Genomic DNA, 25,635 nt, shown 5'->3' on the forward strand with positions numbered 1-25,635 from the left:
TTTACAACCGGTATCTGAAGCATTTACCATTGACACTATTCAGGGCATTGGAGATCTGGGGGCTTAGTGCTATTGATTATCCATATGGCGGTTATTTGTCAGTGAAGTTGGAGTTCTCAGAGGCTGATGTGGGAGTGTCTGAGGTTCTTGATACACTGGTGCTGGTTTGTCTGGACCCTGTTGAGATGGGTGGCGTTTCAATTCTGATGGGGACCAACACCCCTCTTGTGAGGAGGCTCGTGGGGGCCTGCAAGGAGAAAGCTGACGAGAGCTTTCTGGGAACATTGTCCGTGCACCTGGTGTTAGGAGCTGCTTTTCAGGAAGTGCGTGGCTGCATCAGGCCAGATACCGAATTTAGACGAGGGACTGTGTGGTTCACCAAGTCGAAGCCAATGGTGGTACGGCCTGGGGAAGTAGCAAGAGTGATGGGGACCCCAAAACTTCCTGGAGTGCCTGAGGGCGAAGCTCTCTTAGCAGATGCTCTGGAAGAGCACAAGGGGGAGTCAGGATTTCCTGCTGGGGTACTGGTGAGGCCCGAATTGCAGAAGCCCTCGGTTGTCCAGGTGAGCAGGATAGCAGTGATTGTCAGGAACACCATGAAGAGGGAGGTCACCTTCAAGCAGGGGATGCCCCTGGTGCATTTGTTCCCGGTGACGGTAATGTCTAGTACCCCTGTGAGACACATCGGGGAGAAACTATTGGAAAAGGAGAGAATGTTGACCACTGAATCATTCAACTTCGGGGACCCTCCGGTTCCTGTGGGTTGGAAGAGGAGGTTGGTAGAGAAGATGTTGAAACTGCAAGGTGTCTTTTCCATTGGCAAGTTTGATGTGGGTTGTTCCAAGAGCACTTGTCACACTATCTGGGTGACTGAGGATAGCTCGTTCAGAGAACGGTCACGGTGACTGGTCCCCGTAGAGGTGGAGGACATTCAGAAGGCAGCATTTGTGTAAGTTAAAGGAAGCTGGGATCATCACCGAGTCCCGAAGCCCCTATGCGTCCCCAATAGTAGTGGCCCGAAAGAAGAATGGGAAGGTACGGATGTGTGTGGACTATAGGACTCTGAACAGTGTGACGAGAATACACATAAATTAAGATGTTAGCTAGCCTGGGCTGGCACCAGTGGGATCAGCAGTTGGTCTGCCACCTGTCTTCAGGAGAAAGAGAGATAAGGAAAACAATGGAGCAGCATTTGGAGATGTTAATGAAGGGACGGGAGAGAGTAACGGAAGGAGAGCTGTCAAGATGGGCTCCCCCTTTGAACCCTGAACTGTTTGAAGTGATGGACAGGCGATACCCCAGCAGGGGGATAAAAAGGGACAGGTTCACTAAAGCAGAACACACACGACACCCGAGGTAATGAGACTCTGGAAGTGGTACGTCTCCCCCAAGTCGGTGGGAAGTTTTGGAAGGCCGGTTGCGGGACCAGGCCATAGACGCACAGGGTGGAAAGGCACAATCAGCGGGAACCTGGTGTGTGTCCGCCCTTGCCTGGGTGCCAGGTTCACCGCAGAGAAACGATCGTATCTGGAAACGGAGGGGTCACGGTCGGTGACCTCAGATGACATCACAAAGGGCTCGCACGAAAGCTGACTGCGAAGAATATCGAAGGTCTGTGTGGAAGCCGTTTTGAATATTCATTCGTTTTGCTCTCTCTCTCCTTCCCCCCACTGTCCATCTCCCACGGCAGCGATTACTGTGAACTGAACTGAACTGAATTGAACTGAACTTTGCGTCACTTTGAAACTGGTCATTTACCCCAGACAACGATAGAGCTTGATTGATCCTGTTATCTGAATTCTGTGTACATGTATGTTTATCATTGCTGAACTGTTGCATTTATTATCCTTTTGATTAGAGTACTGTGTTGCTTGTTTCTTTAATAAAACTTTCTTAGTTCTAGTAATCCAGACTCCAACTGAGCGATCCATTTCTACTGGTTTGGCAACCCAGTTACGGGCTACGTAACAACAGGCACACCATCCCTGACCAGTATACTGTCCTGAGGACTGAAGACACGCTGGCCTGCCTGAGTGGTGCAAAGTGGTTCAATGTGTTGGACTTGAGAAGTGGATATTACCACATCCCCATGAGTGAGGCCAAGAAAGAGAAAACGGCATTTATATGTCCCCTGGGATTTTCCCAGTTCAAAAGGATGCCCCGGGGCATCTCGGGAGCTTCTGCAACCTTCCAGCGAGTCATGGAGAAGACGGTGGAGGATATGAACTTGCTTGAGGTATTGGTATATCTGGATGACCTCATTATATTTGGATCCACTTTGGAAGAACATGAAGTGAGGCCGCTGGATCAATTTGGAACTTCTGATGACGCCATCCCCCAAGTTTATTGTAACCTGACTGCTTAAGACAAATCAGCTGCCGGAATTGGGTTCTGGGGAAGTGGCTGCTGCTCAGCGAGATGATCTGGGCATTGGTACCATTTGGGCAGCGGTCGAAAGAAGAGACATGGCTCAGGCGGAGAGGACAAAACATGTGTCGGTGCCTCCATTACTATGAGAATGGCCTCAGTTGGAGTGAAGAACCAGATCTTATGCCAGGTCACGTCACCCCCAGACCGAGCCCGGTGTTTCCAGCTGGTTCTGCCCGAGAAGTATCAAAGGATGGCGTTGAGATCACTTCATGATGATTCTGGACATTTGGGGGTGGAAAAGAGTTATGGATTTCTCAGAGACCGGTTCTACTGGCCCCGAATGAAGTCCGAGGTCGAAGAATACTGCAAGTCGTGCATTCGCTGCATACAGCGCAAGACACTGTCTATGTGGGCAGCTTCCTTGTCCCACCTGCAGAGCGCAGGATCTCTGGACCTGGTGTGTATGGACTTCCTGTCAATAGAACCTGATGCCAGCAACACGGCGAATGTCTTCGTCATCACGGACCACTATACCAGATATGCTTAGGCTTTTCCTACCAAGGACCAGAGGGCGTCTACGGTGGCAAAAGTGTCATGGGAGAAGTATTTCATTTATTATGGCCTCCCCAGGTGAATACGTAGTGATCAAGGATGGGATTTCGAGAACAGACTCATCCGTGAGTTACTGGGCATGCTTGGAGTTGAAAAGTCGAGGACCATGCCCTATCACCCACAGGGCGATCCCCAGCCTGAGAGGTTTAATCGGACCTTGCTAGACATGCTTGGGACCTTGGAGATCAGCAAGAAGAACAGGTGCAGTCAACATATTGGGCACCTGGTTCAGTTATAATTGTACACAAAATGAAGCTACTGGGTACTTGCCATATTATCTGCTGTTTGGGCGCAAGGCAAGGTTGCCAATTGACCTTTGTTTTGGGACTGACGAGGGTGACTTACCACCAAAGATTTATCTGAAGTATGTGTCTGACATGAGAAGAGAGTTGAAAGAGGCTTATGAATTAGCTGGGGTCGCGGCTGCCAAGCAGAATCAAGGGAATAAGAGGAGGTATGATCAAAAGGTGAGGTTCTCCCAACTCCTGCCAGGAAACAGAGTCCTCATAAGGAATTTGGGGCTACCTGGAAAGCATAAGTTGGTTGACTACTGGGTGGCTACGCCCTTTGTGGTGGAGAGTCAGATGCCAAACCTATCAGTTTTCCAGGTGAAACCAGAGGATGGGAATGGGCCTGTCAAGATTCTTCATCGGAACCACCTGTTGCTCCTGGGTAAAGAGGTGTAGGTAGACCCAGAGCCTGACTTGGAGCCTACACCTAGTAAGAGGACTCTTCAGAAACGCAGGGTGACTACCGGGCTCCCAACAGGAGAGGTTAGGCTGGCCCCCACCCCTGAGAAGCGTACTGATTCGAAGGATGAGGACCTTTTGCTAACTCCTCATTGATTGAGGAGGAGACTCCTGGCCCTTCTCCCATTGAGACAGGTGAAGTTGGGGGGGGCGGGGTCTATATGTGGGCAGCCTGGGTTGCAGCGGGACTCTGCAGGGGAGGAAGTGGGCTTTAATCATGGGACAGAGGGCTCCGAGTTGCAGATGGGCACGAGTGATAGATCGAGTGAGGGCTCGCCAGGTAGACTGGAAGTATCCCCAGCAGTGTCGGAACCTGAAGAGTTAGATGATAAGGTGCGGAGGTCTCAGAGAATTAGCAGACCACCGGATAGGTTGGCCTACATAGCACCAGGGGAACAGAGTGTGACCCCTACTGTGTTGGGGAGCTATGTCACTGCCTTTTACACCTGGATTGGGCTTTGTGTTTTGCAGGAAGGGTTGGCGAATTATCACAACTTCATGAGGACATGATTAAATTTGGTGGGGGGGAGAGAGTAACATGCTGTAGGGGTTCCCTGATAATATAATGGTTTCCCTGTAGCCGCAATGTTTGGGTTATGACTAGAGATAATGGGGTTTGGAATGCTGTTGTTCTTTCTTGTGAGTCTGGAAGAGAGATTTTCGCGGTCTTTTGCCAGGAGGAGACGAGGAGAGAAGACACGAATGGAGGGAGTTGGTAGACCACTGGATGGGGTGGACTTGGAGCGAGGGTCCGAAGGGCAGCGACGATCGGAGGAGTTCGATGGTGGACAATCGGCGTATCAGTGAGCTCCAGCATTGCGCAATAGACTGTTTCATAAGATTGGGCCCTTTTTCTTTTTTTTCGTTTTCTTTACTAACCATATAGTCAAAGTAGGAATTATAAAGCTTAATTGTTTAGTCGCATATTGTGTACTGTTTGTTATTTCGGGGTACTGATTTGTAACAGGGGACACATCGCACAGCATCCACCCAAACGAGATTTCTTAAGTTCGGCCGGGCCAGGGGCTATCACCCCCTATATATGCCACTAGCTGAAGCAAATGTTACATACACAACATGCAAATTATGAGGGGCAGAATTTAGTCTAAACTCTTTCAGACTTGGTATTGCTCAGACAGTGCATGCCCAAATCAAGAGGTTGAATCCCTGATAGAAATTGATTTGTGGCGCAATCAAGACACTCCTGAGACGGTCTCAAGGAGACTCAATAGAGCAATGACTTCAATTTCAGACAGTCTTCTTCATCCAAGGAATGACGAGATGAACGAGCCATGAAGAGGCAGGGAGGTGGTTGGATGACGAACAGTTTTGACTCTTACATTTACATCTTGGAAGACCCAAATACTTTTCAGCATCAGGATTAGGGTCAGGTTTTATTATTTCATCCTATATGAAAGATGTGAAATTTGTTGTTTGTGGTAGTAGTATAGTGCAAAATGACTTTATTATAAAAACCATAAACCCCGGTCTTACAGCTGGCTGCTGGAAAACACTGTGCTAACCACTATACTACTGTGCCACCAAATGAAAAATGTAACAGGGCCACATTGAGAAAATCTTTGTTTAGGATTTCCCTTAATTTAAAGCTGAAATCAAAAATATTTGCTCTCCTGAACTCTGAAAAGCTAAGTGGTTTTCTGAGGAAAACAGGAAAAAAAACACAGGAATACAGACCCAGTCAATAGTCCAGCCCCTGGGAGGGAAATGGAATCATGTTGCACCTTCTCCCTTGTCCCAGTCAAACAAATAACAAAGTTGCTCCAGACCAGTTTAGGAAGCAGGTCCAACATTAAGACTAGCCATTGGACCGCAAGAATGTAATGAAGTACAGGGAATGTCTTTGAGCCATCAAGAATAGTCTCCTGCCTGTAGCAGGCAGATGCTCTGGCCATCTTGCCATACACTTCCACCACGGTGACAGCTGTGGGGTCTGCCACTTAAATGGGATGGTAAATGACCCAGTGTCATTTCAGAGTGCTACCAACAGCTTACACTTGGCAGACACTACTGAAATTGATACCACTGTACTTTATCAGACTTCTATACGCAAAGTGTCTGGCTGCAGCTTGTAGCCTTTCCTTTGTCTGGTGAGAATCAGAGTGCTCAGTGGATTGTCTAATTTGTAGAGATCGATTATTTCCTGCCAGTTATATTATTATCTAAATAAATTAATCTGATTTACTTTCCAAATATGGACAATGAACATTTTTTTAAATTGCTGCAAAACCGCCATTTACTACACTGAACATGTTACAGATTTTCAAGTGATCTGTAGAGGCAATTCTGCGTTTTTTTAATTTTCTTAGAGGTTTTCCTTGATGTGCATTTCACCACAGTTTACCAGCTGTGTTGTTGTGTAATATCGCAGGCTTGACAACCCGAATGAATTATAAAGCCACTTATGTCAACATAAAGAACAGTTTTGAGGTAGTCATCCACAATAATGTGTTTCTAAGGATGATGCGTAACTATATTTCAAAGGGGTGACACTATTAATCAATCCCAAGGAAAAAAAGCTGTAATCGAGAATCATTAGAACATATGGTAGGCCATCACGTACTGATAGTGTTGGTATTTATCTTCCCAGCAATGATCCAGTAATTACATTTAAACATTGATTTAATCTGCAAATAGAGAAATGATGAAGCTATTTCTTTAAATAGGGAAATATGGGACTCTATGTTGAAAACCGCATATTTTCTTTGAGTAGGCTGACCTCTATAACTCAGATGTGATGAGGTTATGAGCAGGCTCTGCTCATTTGGAGGTAACCATCCTATTAACTTATGGCCATATTTATCCTACGTAACTGGCTGATTTTCAATAGGGTTATAAATATACTAGACTATTCCACATGCTATTACTTAGGAATAGGAGAAGGCTTATGTGCATGCTTGATTAGTCAAATATCAATGATAGCAGAATTGATATTGAGAAGGCAAAGAGCATGGTATAATATCTAAAGGAGCAGTGGCAATAAAAAAAGAGGACATTTTGGCTGAGTAACATAATTATGAAGGTATGAAGAATACATAATAACTGAAAAGGAATGAAATGAGAACAGGCGACTATACTGTAGGTACGTTGTTTATATAAATGGGCATCACAAGAAGATAGGGTGATAAAAAGGTGTTCAGCATGTAAGCCTTCATCAGTCAGGGCGTTCCATATAGGAGCTGGTACACTATGATGCAGTTGTATAAAAATTGTTGGTGAGGCTTCATCTGGAGTACATGAGCTGCCAGAGTACTGTAAGCAATTAGTCTCGTGAGACCATGGATTTGCGCCTTGGAATGTTTCCAGGGTGCAGGCCTGGGCAAGGTTGTATGGAAGACCAGCAGTTGCCCATGCTGCAAGTCTCCCCTCTCCACGTCGCTGATATTGTCCAAGGGAAGGGCACTAGGGCCGATACAGCTTGGCACTGGTGTCGTCACAGAGCAACGTGTGGTCAACACATTGCCTCAGCTGAGGCTCGAACTAGCGAGCTTCAGATCACTAGACCAACGCTTTAACCACTTGGCCACATGCCAACACTGTCAGTAGTTATGGCAGGTACAATAGCATTGAATAAGTATAGGGAGAAGAGGGGCTTGGAGGAATATGTGATGAATGAGGGAAATTGGCTCTAGCTAGGTAGACAACGTGGTCAGCGTAGGCTAGTTGGGCCGAAGAGCTGTATTGCTCTATAAATCCAAGTGATTGTTTCATTGTTTCTTTTTATGGGGGATTCTTGTGAATAGCACCAAGACCATGTTGCACAATTTTATGTTCAAAGAAATTACAGCATAAATTATTTGGGCTGGTGTTACACCATAACCTCACTGCTCCAATTTTCTGATCAAATGAGCTGTTCCCGAATTACATAGGCAGAAACCTCATTTAGATAATTAACTTGACTGAACTGTAGAATATGGAGCAGCAACTCAAATAAAACTTGCTAGAGTGTAGAAGAATGATGAGGGGTCTCATTTAAAACTATTGAACATTGGAAGTCGTAGAAATAGTAGAGATGGAGAGAATGCTTTCTGTAGTGGGGAGTTTAAGCCCAGAGAGCACAGCCTCAGAATATTAGGATGTCCCTTCAAAATAGAGATAAGGAGGTTTTCCTTTAGCAAGAGGGAGGTGAATCTATGACATTCAGATGGCCGTGGAAGCCAAGTCATCACAGTCAGTGCAGATCAGAAATAACATCTCCTCCTTGCTGACAATCAACACTGGCTCACCTCAAGGATGCATGCTGAGCCCACTGCTTCTACTGTCTCTACACCCAAGATTAGGCACAGCTCAAATGCCACCTATAAATTTGCCAGTGACACAACCAATATTGGCAGAATTTCAGATGGTGATGAAGAGGCACACAGGAGCAAGATGGATCAACTACAGCCTTGCGCTCAACGTCAGTAGGACCAATGAATTGACTGCGGAGTCCAGGAAGGGGATGTTGAGGGAAGATACACCAATCCTCATTGAGAGATCAGCAGAGTAAAGGGTAAGCCATTTCAAGTTCATGAGTGTCAACGTCTCTGAAGATCTGTCCCATGTCCAACATATTGATGCAATTACAAAGAAAGCACGGCAGCAGCTATATTTCATTAAGAGCTTGAGGAGGTTGGATATATCATCAATGACACTTGTGAATTTCTATTGATATATATTGGAGAGCATTCTAACTGGCTGTATCACTGTGTGGTATGGAGGGGCAGTGCGTGCACAGAATCAGAAAAAGCTGCAGAAAAAGGTAAATTCCCCAGGTATAAGGAGCTGCAGATAAACCAGGACCAATGCATTGCAGTCTTTCCAAAGGCAAGTGATGAGCCTGCCCCAGAATTACCTTGACAGTGGATTAGACCACACTTCTGAGGCTCATCACATGGTAAATATTAAAGACCCAAAGCCTTTGTATCCAACATTCCCAAATATTCAACAAAAGATTAAGATTAAAATATCAAAATGAAGTTACATTACAGATTTTAAAAAATTATCAGATTTTAAACACCAGAAAACACAAGCTAATGCATACAAACTGTCTCCACTGAACTTAATAAAAATGCTCGAATAATCTACTGTTCTAACTCATGGTTTTTTAAAGTTCAAAATTTATTATCAAAGTACATATATGTCACCATATATCACCCTGAAATTCATTTTCTTGTGGGCTTTCACAGTAAAACAAAGAAATACAATAGAATCAATGAAAAGCTACACACAAAGACTTGTAAGCCAATGTGCAAAAGAAGACAAAATGTGCAAATACAAATAATAATAATAATAATAATAAAGAGTAACTAAATCCTACTGAGAACATGAGTTACTGAATCCTTGAAAGTGAATCCATAGGTTGTGGAATCAGTTCAGAGTTGAGGTGAGTGACTTTGCAGCTCAAGTGCTGGGTAACTGGTGGGTGTTTGTGCTCAGTAGTAATCGGCAGTGTTTTCAGGACTTTACCTTTGCATGGGAGTCTGCATGTTATGAAGATAAATACCAATATTTCCATACAGAAGGTTCAAGCCAGTGAGAAGACTTATTTTATTGTGACCTTTAGTTCTTCCTTGGAATTGGATACGCACAGCACGGTTCTCAATTGCTCACTTTTGCTCACAAAGTATTCTAATTTCGTATAGATTGTAATTCAAACAGTAACAACAGTCAAGTGATTTTATTGGCAAGTGCTGGATTGGAATAAAGCATGCAGATTGCAAAGGCAGAAGCTTTGTCTGCTGCCTTAACTGAGATCATTTTTTTTCCATTTAACCTAGATGTTTTACACTGGATGCCCAAAATCAAGGCTATGATTGGGTCAAATTAGTCAGTGACCCCATTCTTTAGCACAGTCTATAGACATAATCTGATGGCAACATATCGCCCGTCAAGGTTCAAAGGTGACACAGGGCCACTTCAGTGAGGTATCAACCTCTTGTGAGTCAGTACTTTTACGAGAAATGGAGAATTATGGGCAAAGAAAGAAATAAAGTGGTAAGAACACATGGCAGACACAGCATTCTTCGTTTCCAAAATCATCTTATAAATATTCATTCTAGATGAAAACTTATAATCTTCCCAACAAATTTCTGGTCTAATCAAGTCTGGTGACAGTCTAGCAGAGAGGCCACAGATATAACTGGGTGTTAGAGTACTCCATCAGTTTGTTGGAACTTTGTAAATAGAGGAGACCCCATTTTCTCCAATACAATGTCACTAATGTGGGAGGATGAATGTTTAGGCACGGTCATATCATTTGACCTAAATGTCACTGGCATACCTTGTATACCAAGAGACAACAGAAATGTTAACTGAAAATCACGGGGATTAAAACTTGAAACTAAATACCATGGATGCTGGAAAACTTGAATAAAAATTATTTTTTTCTATAAATATTCAACAAGTCATTACTTTAATAAATAGATCATTAATCTGAAACTAATTATTTCTGTCTTCACACAAGCCGCCTGAGTCTGCCAAATAAGTCCCAAACTTTTCTACTTGTACTTCAAAAATGCAAATAGTACATGTATGATTTTTTTTAAAATTCACTCCACCATTAAAGTGGTTAACACGTATTACAATACAGCATGGTTACAGGCCTTTGGCCTAACCAGTGCACACCAACCATGGTGCTCACCCAGCTTGGCCTAATCTCCTGCATTCAGACAATATCTGTCCAAGCTCCACCCCTCCATGGTACAATCCAAATACTTCTTAAATGATACAATAGTACCTTCCTCAACCATTTCCTCTGGCAGTTCATTCTGTATACTCAGCAGTGTCTGCATAAAATAACTTGGCCCTGAGGTCCCTTAACATTTCACCCTAAACCTTTGCGCCTGGTTTTTGATTCTCCTACCCTGCAGAAAATAAGTCCCCTCAATTGCAAAAGTTAAATAATGTTTGGCAGGCTTTCTATTTTGGCAGATGTGCTTGGTAACACAAGCACCACACCAATTTATCTAAATAATCAAATTCATCTGGTCCTCTCTTAATTAGATTGGGTCAGACAAGAGAGCCAAATGCCTGTATTTACTCTACATGTCCTGAAGACATTCAAGTTTAGTATTTTCATTAATTAATCTTCACAAGTTATTTTAAAAAGCCTGAGAAATGGAAAATGAATCCCATTTTAAAAAGGACATTGATGCAAGCTGAGATTTTTCGTACTTTTATCAAGACCGCACTGTACAATTTTTTTTACAAGATTCTATAAATGTTAGGGTGGGTGGTATAGGGTACCATGTCAAGCATTTACTCAATGAATTCCAGAGTATTACTCAAAACAATTACGCATCCATTGACTGCTGCTATAAGTATTTCCACATAAAATCAAGAAGTTGCAGCTTACAAGGGGACATTGTAGGGCTAGGCTATTCACCATGTAGATCAAGCTGCATTATTTTGCGGTGATTAACTGTCTAATGCAGTTACTGCATCTTTTCAATGTAGCACAAGTTCAGTGCATTCAATATTTAACGTTAACAAATGCCAAAAAATTCTTCTGAAAGGTCATTGACATGAAGCCATCACTCAGTTTTTTTCCCCTTCATACATGCTGAGTATCACTAACACTTTCTTGTCTGTTTTTATTTCTGATAATCCACTGCCAGAAATGCAGTCACATTTGACGAGGGAAATCAATGACCTGTGACACTTAACGGGTGCCAATTGGCAGCTCACTATGATGATCATGTGTCTCCATTATCCAAAAGATGCATTGATATGCCTTTAGATAGGAGGGGGGTCAAATCATGAAACAATGGGGATGCAGGCAATTGAAATAGGGCTATCTTAAAATGGATGATTAGTTTGGCTGGGAGGGGAATGACTCTAGTCAAAGAACATAAGGCAGTGCAGCACAATACAGCCTCTTCAGCCTAAGATGTTGTGCCAGTCTTTTAACTTACTCTAAGATCAATCTAATCTTTCATCTTAAATAACCCTGTACTTTTTCTATTATGCAGGTACCTTTCCAAGAGTTTTTTAAATGCCCTTATTGTATCTGCCTCTATCACCACCCGACAGGATGCTCCAATCACCCAGCATTCTCTGTGCAAATAAATTTACCTCTGTCACCCCCCCCCCCACCTATACTTTCCTCCAATCATCTTAAAATTATGCTTCCTTGTATTAGCTATTTCCACACTAGGAAAAAGTTCTTACCTACCTGATAATTCAGATAGGAGAGAGGAGCTGTAATTAGGGTGGAAGCTTAGAGACAATATCAGTGGATAGTTGGGCTATATGGGGTGATTAATGGCTTAGTCAATCAGGGCTAAGTGACGGCTAGTGTCTACAACAAACCTCTTTTCTTAATCAGACACGAAAAGACCAAGTATGCTTCTTGCAGCTCTAAATACAGGTAATTATCTTCAACCAGTGCACCATTTTGGTGGCAGCTGCAGCAGCTTCTTTGAAGAATTGCCTGTTAAGTCACGCAGACATGGTTTTCAGGTTTGCATTCACTTAGTAAAGAAAATCAAGCACAATGTAAAACTGACTTGCCCGCTCCTGAATCATACAAACATATGTATTAAGAGCAGGAGAAAGATGACTTAGCCCCTCACGTTTGTTCTGTCATTTAATAAGATCATGGTTTATCTGATTGTAACCTGAACTCCACATTCTGAAAGTAAATTATTATTGTTTACCTTCCACCTCCTTGTACATCATGAAATCTACCTGCCTGTGCCTCAACATAAAACTTTGCTTCAGTCCTTTGATGCAGTAATGTACATAACCCTCAAAGACTAAAGAATGCCTTATATCTCTTATAAATAACCAGTCCTTCATTTTAAACAAGAATTCTAATCTATATTCTTCCACAAAAAGAAATATTCTAGTCATATTCACCCCATCATAATCCTTCAAAATCTTTTGTGTTTCAATTATGTCTCATCTCACTCTTCCAAACTGTATCAGGTGCAAAGCTAGCTTGTCAAAACTTCGCTCATAAGACACCCATCTATTTCTGGAATTAGTAAAGTCAACTGGTTACAATTATTAACATCCATCCTTGAATGCAGAGCCCAATATTGCACTTAGTATTCCAGGAACTCACACAAAATGCTGGGGGAGCTCAGCAGGTCAAGCAGCATCTATGGACAAAAGTAAACAGAACATAGAATAGTACAGCATAGTATTGGCCCTGCGGCCCACATTGTTGTGCCGACCCTCAAACCCTGCCTCCCATATAATCCCCCAAACAGTCGGCATTTCGGGCTGAGACCCTTCATCAGGATGGTATATCAGGACTAATATTCTAGGTGTGGTCTCACCAATGCTTTAAATGAACAAACCATAACCTCCATAATTCAACTCCTCTCACAGTATACGATGACATTTACTTACCTTTCCTAATCAACGCTGCACATGCAAAATTAGACTTTTATGAATCATCCATTCAGACATTTAAACCCCTCTTCACCACATAGCTCTGTAATTTCTCACAATTTAGATTATATTCTAAAATTTTGTATTATTCTACAGCTTTAAGTTTATATTTGAACACAATACACTTACAGTATTGGCACAAATACATGGCTTTGACAATCCATAAGCATTAATATATTAAATTTATTTTCTATATCCCCTGACCAGTTGCTACTTAATTCTTGCCTCAGCATCTAGCCTCCTCTCCTTTCCACCATCCAAATTACTCTTTGGTTCCAGGAGAATTTGATCTATGCATTGTCAGAATCACCAAAAAACACAAGATTTTGGAAACCCATCTTTCTCCCTCAACTTATTCACTGGAAATATTAGTTACGGCAGTGAAAGATAGACTGCAATGTTGCTGCATGGAATAGCTCATGTCCCTATCTTGCTATAATTGTTCCTTTGCCCCTTGCACTTGGTATGGCAGCTTACCTTCAGTGGAGACAAGCACTCAAATAATCCTTCAAACAAAATATTTTGATGGATTTTAGGCATAAGTGATTTACTACATTAGCTATTAAAATTTTGAAGCCAGTTCAAAATTACCTTACAGGGAGGAAAATAGATTGAACTTACTAGTCAGTTTTGTGAGTGAGCAATTAAACAAAATGCTGGAATCTGGATTCTTGTGGGTAAAATGAGAAAATTTTAATTTTAACCTGCTTGGTACTCAAGAATAAACTGTTCATTTATTCAATCTTTTAGCAATCATTTTCTTTCCCTTCAGCCTTGTTCTGACCTAATTGGTTGTTTGAAAGCTTTATATTTTTGTGGTTGCTTTGATATAAAGGTGAAAAAGAACACATAAATAGAATTAACCTGGCCAGCTGTGTCCAATATGTCCAAGTATGCAGGATTATCATCAATACGTACTTGAGTCTTGTATGCATCTTCTGCAAGAGAGTAAAACACACATAAAATAGTTGATCCTTTGTGGCTTATGGTCCCAGCTATTAATCAAAGAGCAACAACTAGTTCATTCTGACATACATCCCTTTTCAGGAACTGCACATTTCCAAATGTTTGCCCTTTTCCATTTGAAAATAAAATGATTTGGAAGATGAAAACTTTCTTCTGTTTTAATTAGAAGCTCATGACTTCTAAATTATTTCATCTTTTGCAGAAATCTTTAAAAACATCTGCAATTAAATATTGTGAATAAACCAATGTATACTCTACTAAACAGTGTTCTGTTCTTACCAGTGAATCTAAAAGCCAGCTTGCAGATTATTTGGTTCTAGTAACGGTCATTTAGAGAAATCACAAAATTACGAGTACAACTTTGCCCCATTCCTCAGAATACAACATTGAAAATGAGCAAATACAATCTTCAAAATATACTTTCTACACTCTTGGTTCAGAACTCCCTGGCTGCTAATTTTACTTCCAACCAAAAGAGGTGATTGCTTCAGGAACTGATTCGAGTCAAGGTCTAATGACTACATTTGGATTTTGATTTTAATTCTATGCACAAGTTTCATCCAGTTGCCAATTTTCTGAACTAGAACTTAGCAGTATTGGCCACACAAATTGAATCATGCGCATGGAAACTAAGTTTAAAGAAATACTGCCTTTTGAATAGCCAGTTCTATGTGTCCTGTGTGCTGTTGCAAACACTCCAGTGCCAAGCGAGATATCAGCTTCTTCTTTGTTTCATTGTTATCCACCTTGTATCTCAGGACACTGATTATGGATCAAATATTTTATTGATTGTTAATTATAATGATATAGGTTTTTAAATATCCTTACTCCATTGATTCCCCTTTGGCATTGCTACTGATTGCAGCAATAAACTCATCTCAAGGTTGTCATGATAAAACCTCTGCCTCATCCTTATACCCAATAGTCATTTGTCATCATCTAGCCTGTTCAAGGTTTTGTACTGCTGTGTTTCTTGGAGCATTTCACTAGGATGAAAGTGACATATGGGTCTATTGTCTCTTCCTTCCAAGCAAAGAAAACACTTTACCAGGCACTCTTTCAAGAAGATAATACTCTTTCATCTAAGGTCTATGTGGAATTGCTTAAAGTACTGTCTTTTCTGAGTGAAAATAATATTTTGTTGGTTCTCTACAAAATGACAAGTAATCATACAGCTTTTATAGCTTCTACTACTTCAGGGTTCAGGAAAGATTGCTGTTATATTGACCAGCACCACAAGCAGACTGACCCTCATAACAAATTATTATTAAAAAGAATGAAACTGACTCACTCTGGTCTTGCAGATATTCACAGAACTGACTACTTGAGTAATTTGTATGATCAAAGATTGTGCTGTATAAATTAGCATTGAATTTCTATTCCTGCAGGTTAGTAACAACATTTAATTTATGAATTGCTCTGTATTGTGTTACTATTTATCTTCCAGACACAATATTAGAAAATAGTTTGCAACAGGATGGGTTAACTACTATTGCTCTTAAATTGTGGAATTCCTGGAGCATAAATGTGTGCAGTCCTGAGGCTTTGACAGTTAAGACCATTGCTTCACACAAAGCACTCATATCAATGGATACTAACTGTAATACATGAGTGATAGCTGTTTATTGGTGCCAAAAGGCTGCAAGATCAAAACACTATATTTTCTTCATATCTAAATGTATCCAGTTCTGAAAGCAAAGTACCTATTTTGTGTCAACCTTTCCAATAGCTTTTAGTTATATATAACAAAAACTATGTTGCATTGAAGCTTTGATAAGAACAAAGGACCAAAGCATCCCTGAAGACTTCTCGCAGAGCAGCTGTAAGGAAAGCAATGATCTAATTGTAAAAAAAAAGTGTCAAATTGCTCTAAGTGCATGGATAAATTAACAGGATTTTGTGAAGTTAATATCAGAAGTTCCTATGTTGTGGTTAAGGAACCTTAGAAGAAATGGTTTGAATTTAGATATGATTGCAGAATTGAAAACTGTAATGATACATTTTAACCCATTAGAATATTAAAAAATTAACATGTATATCTTTGGATTAATCACCAATGTGGAACAAGGTTCTGCAGAAACAGTTCATTTTAGTCCCAGTCGGTAATGACTGATATATTTTTTGAGAAGGTAATCAATAGGTTAATGAAGCAGGGTGATAGATGTCTTTAGTGGATTTTCATAAGGTACTTGTCAATGTCTCAAATAATAGGCAATTTAAGAAAGTTATGGTACTTGAGATCTGAGATGAAACAATTAATTGGATTAAAGTTGATTTGGTGAGAGGAAGGATGATTTGGTTTCTGATTGGAAGTCTATGATTAGTGGTGTACTAAGGGGATCGGTGTTGGAACTATCTCTATTTCTGATATACATATATGAACAACATGGATATGAATGACAGACTTGAATGTCATATGTCTGATATTGCCAGTTAGCATCAATGACAATGCACCTTAAGCTTGCTAACAACCAAACGGCTACAGCTGCGAGTGCCTACGCTCCAGTCCTAGACTCACCAGTGGATGTTAAGGACACTTTCTACACCAACCTGGACCGCATACTGTCAGATATTCCCAAGGAAGATAAGTCATTCTTTTTGGAGACTGCAATGTTAGAGTTGGCAGGGACAGCGACTCCTGGAAAGGCACAATTAGGAAGGAAGGTGCTGGCAACGTCAACTCCAGTGGCGTGCTCTTGCTCTCCAAGTGTGCTGAACATCACCAACACTCGGATCTGCCACAGAAATAAGATGAAAACTTTGTGGATGCATCCCTGTACAAAGAGTTGGCATCTTATAGATGATGTCATTGTTCAAAGGAGGGAATGCACAGATATGAAGAGCACAAGAGTCAAGATCAGTCCTGATGAGGGCTGGACAGATCACTGGCTTATTCGGTCACCAATGTCCATCAAAATCCTGTGGAAGAGTAGAGTGCAAAAGAAGCTGAGCCATCCCAGGTTCAACATCAAGAGCCTAAAAGACACAGCAAAGGTACAACATCTCCAGGCTGCCCTCTCTGAAAGACTCCCAAGACAGTATCCATAGGACATTGAGGCACACTGGACCACACTGAAGACCACCACCCTTGATACTTGTAAAAACATCATTGGATACAAGACCAGGAAAAACAAAGATTGGTTTGATGAAAATGACAATGAAATAGAAGAGTTCATCAATGACAAAGAGAAAGCTTTCTGTGCCTGACAGAAGGACATCAAACTGCAAGGCAAAAAGAGAAACCAACTCCAAAGCTAAGGCCATAGTCTGGCATAGAGTAAGCGAAATAAAGAATCAGTGGTGGACTGAGAGGGCCCTAGAAATAGAGCAGCTTGCTGGCTCTGGTGATATCAAGGGTTTCTCTATTGCTACCTAGGCAGTGTATGGCTCAAACCATTGTGGCCTAAACCCCCTTCACTCCAAAGATGGACAAAGGGGGCTGAAGGACAACGATGCCATCAATTCTTGATTGAAGAAGCACTTTCAGGAACTACCTAATCGTAACATCACTGTTGACTTTGAAGTAATCAACCAGCTTCCACAACAACCCATGAAGGAGGACATGAGTAAGCCTCCAAGTATCAAAGAGGTGCAGACGGCTTGCAAGAAATTGAGGAACAACAAGGCCACTGGCCCTGATGGAATTCCAGCAGAAATCTTCAAGGAAGGTGGCATGGAACTTTTAAATCATATTTATGACCTGCTTGTCAAGATCTGGGACCAGAAGATTCCAGCTGAACTCAGGGATTGTCACACTCTTCCAAAAGTGTGACAAAGCTGACTGCAGTAATTATAGAGGCATCTCCCTCCTCTCTACTACAGGAAAGGTACTCACCTAAACTTTATGTGACTGGCTTTCACCTCTGGCAGAAGATCTCCTGCCTGAATCTCACCATGGCTCCAATCCAGCCAAAGGAACATCTGACATGATCTTTACAGCACATCAATAGCAGGAGAAAGCCCAGAAACAAAATCTCCCACTTTATATGGCCTTCATAGACCTTACAAAAGCATTTGACTCTGTAAATCATCCTGCCCTTTGACAGGTACTGTCCAAAATCGGGTGCCCAGAGAAATACCCCAAGATCCTTCAGCTCTTATACAGTCATCAGCAACAGCGGCTCTGAAACAGAACATTTTAAGGCTAAGATTGGGGTCAAACAGGGGTGCATCATTGTCCCAACACCGTTTGCCATTTTCTTTGCAACCATTCTTTATCTTACAGGTCAAGACCTCCCACATGGAGTCCAGATTCTCTATAGGACAGATAGGGGGGGGCTTTTTAACCTTAACATGTTCAAGTCAAAGAGCAAGGTGTCAACTACTTCCATCATGGAGCTCCAACATGCAGACAACAATGCCATCATAGCTCACTCTGAGGAGGATCTGCTGTGCATAATGGATGCTTTTGCAGAGCGTACAATCTCCTGGGACTTGATCAAAACATCAAGAAATTCCAAGTCCTGCACCAACCTCCTCCAGATCAAGCTTCTGAATCTCCAACCATCCAAGTTGGCAAAATCCCTTTGGAGAACACTGATCGTTTCCCATATCTTGGCAGCCTTCTTTCTTCAAAAGCCAACATTGACTTTGAAATAAATTGCAGAATAGGCTGTGAAAATGGAGCTATTGCCAGCCTAAGAAAGAGTGTTTTTGAAGATTGGGCTATCAGGATGAACACTAAGTTTTGGGTCTATAAAGCTAAAGTCCTCCCCTCCTTTCTATATAAAGCGGAGTTATGGACAACATACAGCATACACATAAAACCCCTAGTAACTTACCATCAAAGATGCTTCTGAAAGTGTCTGAGAGATAGCTGGAAGAGCAGGTGCACTAACTCCAGCATCCTGGAGGAAGCTAACATTAACTCCATAGCCACAATTGTGACTCACCAGCAATTGCGATGGGTCGGCCACATCATCCGCATCTCTGACTTCCAGCTCCCTAAACAACTCCTGTTTGGCCAACTCAAGGATGCAAAGCGCACGCCTAGAGGGCAGAAAGAGTGGTTCAAGGACAATATCAAGACCCAGCGGAGGAAGTGCCAAATCAACCTGAATGGATGGGAGGAATTAGTACAGGATAGGGAAAGCTAGAAAAGGGCTGTCTATGAGGGGAATGGACAGCTTGAAGAATACCTCCACCATGCCACTGAGACAAAGTGGCTTCAAAGTAAGGAGAGACTGGGAAAGGCCCAAGCAGCTACAGCCACCACTTCAATGACCTATACCTGCCAACACTGCAAGAGGACTTCTGGATCACTGATCGGCCTCTTCAGTCATCTCATGACCAACAAGTGATCACATCGATCAACAGGAGAAGAATCATACTTGACCATGAGTAATCGCTGATGATGATGATGTCTGACATGAATGTCAAAGTAAGTTTACCAATGACACAAAAATTGGTGGTGGTGTGGATAGCAAGGCTGGTCACTGAAAGCTGCAACAGGATATAGACCTGTTGGAAGACTGTGCAGAACACTGGCAGATAGAATTAAATCCTGATAAGTGCAAAGTAATTGATTTTGGATAGTCAGACAGTGGTAGAACATATACAGTAAATGGTAAGGCACCAATGAGTATTAACAAAAAGAGAGTTTCAGTGGTCTAAGTCCATAGTTCCCCAAAGGTTACAACACAGGTGCAGAGGGCATTAAAGAAGACAAATAAGAACATAAGAAATGGGAACAGGAGAAGGCCATCTTGTCTGTCGACCCTGCTCCACCATTCAATAAGATCATGGCTGATCTAGCATAAACCAGAGAATAGAATGTTAGAACTGGAATGTAATATTGCAACTTTACAAAGCATTGGCTAGGCTGCACCTGGAGGATGGTATGCAGTTCTGGTCAGGTTCTTGACCCAAAATGTCGACTGTTTAATCCTCTCCATAAATGCTGTCTGACCTGCTGTGTTCCCCTCCCCCAGGATTTTGTATGTGTTCCAGCATTTGCAGAATGCCTTGTATTTATAAGAAGGATGTGATTGTGCTGAAAATGGTGCAGAGGAGATCACCAGAATATTGCATGGATAGTAGGACTTTATTTCTAGGAGAGATTAGATAAACTGGGCTTGTTTACACTGGGGCAAGTGAGGTTGAGAGGTGATCTGATAGCAGTATATAAGAACGTGAGAGGAACAGATGGGCTAGATATGTTTCCCCATGGCATGGGTATCAAAGCAGAGGGTATGTATTAGGGTGAATGATAGAAGTTTTAAAGGAGATTTTGACAAGATTTTTTTTAACACAGAGAGTGATTGCTAGACTATTAGGTAGAATCAGATAGAATTATTACATATAGGAAATATGCAGACACTTAAATAGTCAAGGCATAGAAGGAGAAGGTCTTTATATGAACAAATGGGATAAATGTACGTGGGCAAAATGATCAGAAGAGATGTGCGAAGTCACAGCAACTGTTTCTATGTTTTACAATTCTGTGACTGAATGTATTCCCAGCATATAATCTCTTTATTCAATTTGTCTATCATCTACAGTTTCTCTATTTAATTTTCAGTCGGTGTACAGAAACATTGTGTTCTAAAGCTTCAGAAATAGTTGAAACAGAGATTTATTCTAATGTTTAAATGTCGTCTGCAAAATGAGACGAAACAATAGCCTCTGCCCCCTTTTAGCAACTGAGTACAATGCTAAATGTCTTGATGATACGGTAAAATTCGAAATCTACAGGAAAAGGCAATGGGATTGTATAATAAACATAAAGAAAATAGTGGCTTCCAGGTCACAGCAGAATGCATGGATTCCAAGTGCAGCGAATGTGTGGGTTCCAAGGCAGTGAGAAATGTGTGTGTTCCTAGACTATGGGGAATGTGTGGATTCCAGGACTACGAGAATGTGCATGTTCCAAGTCTGTGAGGAACATGTGGGTGGCAGGATTGTGGGGAACTAATCGGTTCCAAGACTTTAGGAATGAGTGGGTGCCAGGGCTATGAGAAACGCATGGGTTCCAGGTCTGTGGGGAACGTGTGGGTACCAAAACTGTGAAGAATTTGTGGGATCCAGGTCTGTGGGAAATGTGTGGATTCCAGGACTGTGGGGAATGTGGGGAATCTAGGACTGTGGGAAGTGTGCGGCTTCCAGGTAGTGGAGAATGTGTGGGTTTCAGAATTTTGGGAACTGTGTGTGTTCCAGTACATGTTTATTCCAAGACTGTGGAGAACATATGTGTGCACTAGTGATCCTGAGAGTCAACTGGATGAAGTTATTTGAATTAAGGAACTGGGTTTTAGTAAATATCATAGCCTTAGAAAGTAAGGGGATCCAGCACACCCATACTCCCAGGTGGACTCACCTTTTCTGAGCATACAATGGTAACAGGGTACTGCCTGGACAAACCAACTTTAGGAAACAGTGAGTTGGCAGCTACAAGGAACTGATGAAGAAAGAGAGAATGAGAACATGCAAAGCAGTATCTCAATGTGTGTTGGGTGTACTTCAGAAACTACATGGAATACAACTAACAGCTTAATGCCTTTGGAAGAAGAGCCTAAACTCTGTGATCAGCTCATATGTCTAGATCAATGTAAACTCAAGGAACAGCATTTTGCCTTCCAACTAGGCAAGGTGCAGTCCTTGGGACTCAATATTGAATTCAACCATTTTAGTTAACCAGTTATTCCTATCTGCGTCAGAACTGTTTGTTCTGATGGAAGGTCACCCTGCTGCAATATTACTTTGTTTCTCTCGTTCCACAAGTGCTTGCTGATTTGTTGACTACATGTAACCTTCCTTTAGAGTTATAGAGTCACAAAGCACTACAGCACATCAACCTATCCAGTCCATACCAAACTGTTATTCTGCCAGCCTGCAGCTGGACCATATCCCCCCTAAACCCCTCATGTCCATGTACTCGTCCAAACAGATTAGATTATTAGATTAGATTATGAGGACACTCAGTCCTCGTTTATTGTCATTTAGAAATGCATGCATTAAAAAATGAAACAACGTTCCTCCAGAATGATATCACAAGAAAACACAGGACAAACCAAGACTAAGACTAACAAAACTACATAATTATAACATAGTTACAACAGTGCAAAGCAATACCATAATTTGATAAAGAGCAGACCACGGGCACAGTAAAAAAAAAGTCTCAAAGTCCCGATAGACTCATCACCTCACGCAGGCGGCAGAAGGGAGAAACTCTCCCTGCCGTGAACCTCCAAGCACTGCCAGCTTGCCGATGCAACACCATTGGAAGCACCTGACCGCAGTGGACTCTGAGTCTGTCCGAAAACTTCGAGCCTCCGACCAGTCCCTCCAACGCAGCCTTTCCGAGCACCATCCTCTCCCGAACGCTTCGACCCCAACACGGCTGCCGAGCAACAAGCAAAGCCGAGGACTCGGAGCTTTTCCTCCGGAGATTCTGGACCACACAATAGCAGCAGCAGCGAAGCAGGCATTTCAGAAATTTCACCGGATGTTCCTTCATGCTCTCACGTCCGTCTCCATCAAATCAGGATTGTGCACGGCACTCCACTTGACAAATAACAGACATCACCACTGGAGTGGCCGCTGCGAGTTGCGTCGAGCTGCCACCTTCTCCTCCCACTGTCTCACGTCTATTAGATGTTGAAATCAAACCCACATGCAGGCGGGTCTTCCAGTAGGCTCACCACTCTGGTTGCAGTGGAGCTACTTAGCGATGCTATGATGTAGTATAATTTGGGTCGTGTCAGCGGTGAATTCTCACAGCATGAACTGGGTTTCCGCCTGTGTAATCCACATGGCACCGTGCCACTTCCAAAACTCTGACATCATCATCGCGACCGTGTTGGTTGAGATGTTGTTGAATAACTCTGGAATCATCCGAGAGCATCAGGGTCACCAATGTAGGACTTTGTTAATAAAACATGCAAGAGTTGTTTTAGGTGCTTCTTCAGACACTGTCTCTTAAAGTGAACACAACAACTCAATGGCGGTGTTTGGGAATTATGTAAAACTGTTTCTATTATGAACAGCATATGTTACCCACTATATTATCCTATACTTTGATTCATGCAGGCCAGTGGTTCAAAAGCTGTCTTTATGACTCAATCTACCTGTGACGCCACTTACAAGGATAATCATAATACATTCGTTGCTCATGATAATCTGGGGAAACAGAATGCAAACTGGGGAAAGCTTTGCTCTCTTTAGTATATGTGGGTGACCCTGAGCATCCAGTAGACAGTTACTTGAATTCTCGACCCATGATCTACACTCACCCTTCCATCTACTCCCCAATCCGCTCCAAGAGCAATGTAAGCTCAGGGGCCAGCACTTCATCCTCTAAATTGGCACATTTTTACAGCTTGCAGATTTAACATTTCGTTCAACAGTTTCAGCTCGTCAGCCATGCCAACATTTGAATCAGTTCATGCTTGACTAAACCTGGAATGTGCCAGTTGTCATATGAAAAAAATGGTTAAACAGGCTAGGCTTGTATCTGCTCGAGATTAGAACAGTGTCTGTTGATTAGATTGAAATATAGAAGATAAAACAGAAATATACAGCACAGAAATAGGCCCCTGGTACATGACGTTGTGCCAAATTAGTTAAGCTGGTAATTAAATGCCTAACTAAACGTATCTGTCCATTCTCTGCACATTCATGTGTCCGTCTAAGAGCTTCTTGAACACCTCTGTCATATCTGCCTGCACCAACGCCATCGGCAGCAAATACCAGGTACCCACTACTCTATAAAAATAACTTGCTTGCATATCTCTTTTGAACCTACACTCTGACTCCTTAAATCAATGTCTGCTAGTGTTAGATATTTTGACCCTGCACAAAACATATCAGCTGCCTACGCTATCTATGCCTGTTATAATCTTATAAACCTCTGTCCTGTCTGCCCTCATCCTCTGCCATTCCAGGGAAACAACCCAAGTTTGCCCAACCTCTCCTTAAAGCACAAGTCCTTTAATCCAGGCAGCATCCTGATAAAACCTCCTCTGCACCTTCTCCAAAACCTCAACATTCTTCCTATTAGGAGCAATTAGAATTGAATGCAATACTCCAAACATGACCTCACTGGAGTTTTATAAAGCTGTAACCTAACTTCCTGACCCTTGAACTCAGCACTTCAACAAATAAATGCAAGGATGCCATACACTACCTTCACCACTCTAAACAAATGCATACAACCACTTCCAGGGAGCTATGTACTTGGACCCCAAGATCCCTCTGTATACCAACACTGTTAATGGCTTTACCAGTGTCCTTTCACATTATATTTTCCAAAGTGCAATACCTTATATCTGGCTGTATTAAAGCCATTATAGTGGTCTATAATAGACCATAAGACCATTTAATAGATAAGCATAGTCTATAAGATGGCATCTATGGCTATCTTAAAACTTAAGAAATTGTCATTATTGTTCCTGAATGTCCTCCCAGTGAAAGGTCAATCAACTAACCAGGTTCAATTCTGAAGACCAGGACCAGTATAGGCCCTTTTCTCATTGAACTATTTACATTGTGATTTAAGAAACCCTCTAGATGCACCTAACAAATTCTACCCAGTCAAAATCTTTTGCACTAAGGAGGCCCCAGTCCATATTAAGGACAGGTAAGATATTAAGGGGTTTTGACAAGGTAGATGTAGAGAGGTTATTTTCTCCTGTAGCAGAATCTAGAATTAGTTTAAAGAGATGAACTGGACGTGCATGTAACGAGAGCATCTTGAACCTCCAGGTGGTCCACAGCAGGGGTGATTGATAAGATCATGGCCTCAGGTCGAAGGAGGTGAGTTATACAGCTCTCGTTACATGCATGTGCAGTTCAACTTTGAGTGAAAATGCAGAAAGTTTTAAGTTTCTCCTCATCTCCTTCTACTTTAGGCCATATGTTCAACAACCGCTGGACTAAGTGTGTAAATGTGCTAGGATTTCTAAAATTGACTCCTTCTACCTTAGGCCATGAACTTATCAATCACCCCTCGTAATTAAGACCATAAGACAAAGGAGAAGTAGGCCATTCGGCCCATCGAGTCTGCTCTGCCATTTCATCATGAGCTGATCCATTTTATCCTATTTAGTCCCACTGCCCCGCCTTCTCACCATAACCTTTGATGCCCTGGCTACTCAGATACCTATCAATCTCTGCCTTAAATACACCCAATGACTTGGCCTCCACTGCTGCCCATGGCAACAAATTCCATAGATTCACCACCCTCTGACTAAAAAAATTTTTCGCATTTCTGTTCTGAAAGGTCACCCTTCAATCCTGAAGTTATGCCCTCTCGTACTAGACTCCCCCATCATGGGAAACAACTTTGCCACATCCACTCTGTCCATGCCTTTTAACATTCGAAATGTTTCTATGAGGTCTCCCCTCATTCTTCTAAGCTCCAAGGAATACAGTCCAAGAGCGGACAAACGTTCCTCATATGTTAACCCTCTCATTCCCGGAATCATTCTAGTGAATCTTCTCTGTACCCTCTCCAACGTCAGCACATCCTTTCTTAAATAAGGAGACCAAAACTGCCCACAGTACTCTAAGTGAGGTCTCACCAGCGCCTTCTAGAGCCTCA

General features: G+C 42.1%; 1 protein-coding gene across 3 annotated transcripts in view; it reads right to left on the reverse strand.

The window, feature by feature from the left end:
• Positions 1-25,635, reverse strand: part of LOC140194560 (GTP-binding protein Rit2-like) — a 387,704-nt gene that overhangs the window by 197,876 nt on the left and 164,193 nt on the right. For all 3 annotated transcript variants that reach the window (XM_072251778.1, XM_072251777.1, XM_072251779.1), the window contains exon 3: positions 13,995-14,068. In XM_072251778.1, the coding sequence (XP_072107879.1) occupies positions 13,995-14,068 (74 nt within the window). The remainder of the gene's footprint in view (positions 1-13,994; positions 14,069-25,635) is intronic.

The sequence above is a fragment of the Mobula birostris genome, chromosome 3 (genome assembly GCF_030028105.1).
Source record: "Mobula birostris isolate sMobBir1 chromosome 3, sMobBir1.hap1, whole genome shotgun sequence".
In the NCBI taxonomy this organism is placed as follows: Eukaryota; Metazoa; Chordata; class Chondrichthyes; order Myliobatiformes; family Myliobatidae; genus Mobula; species Mobula birostris.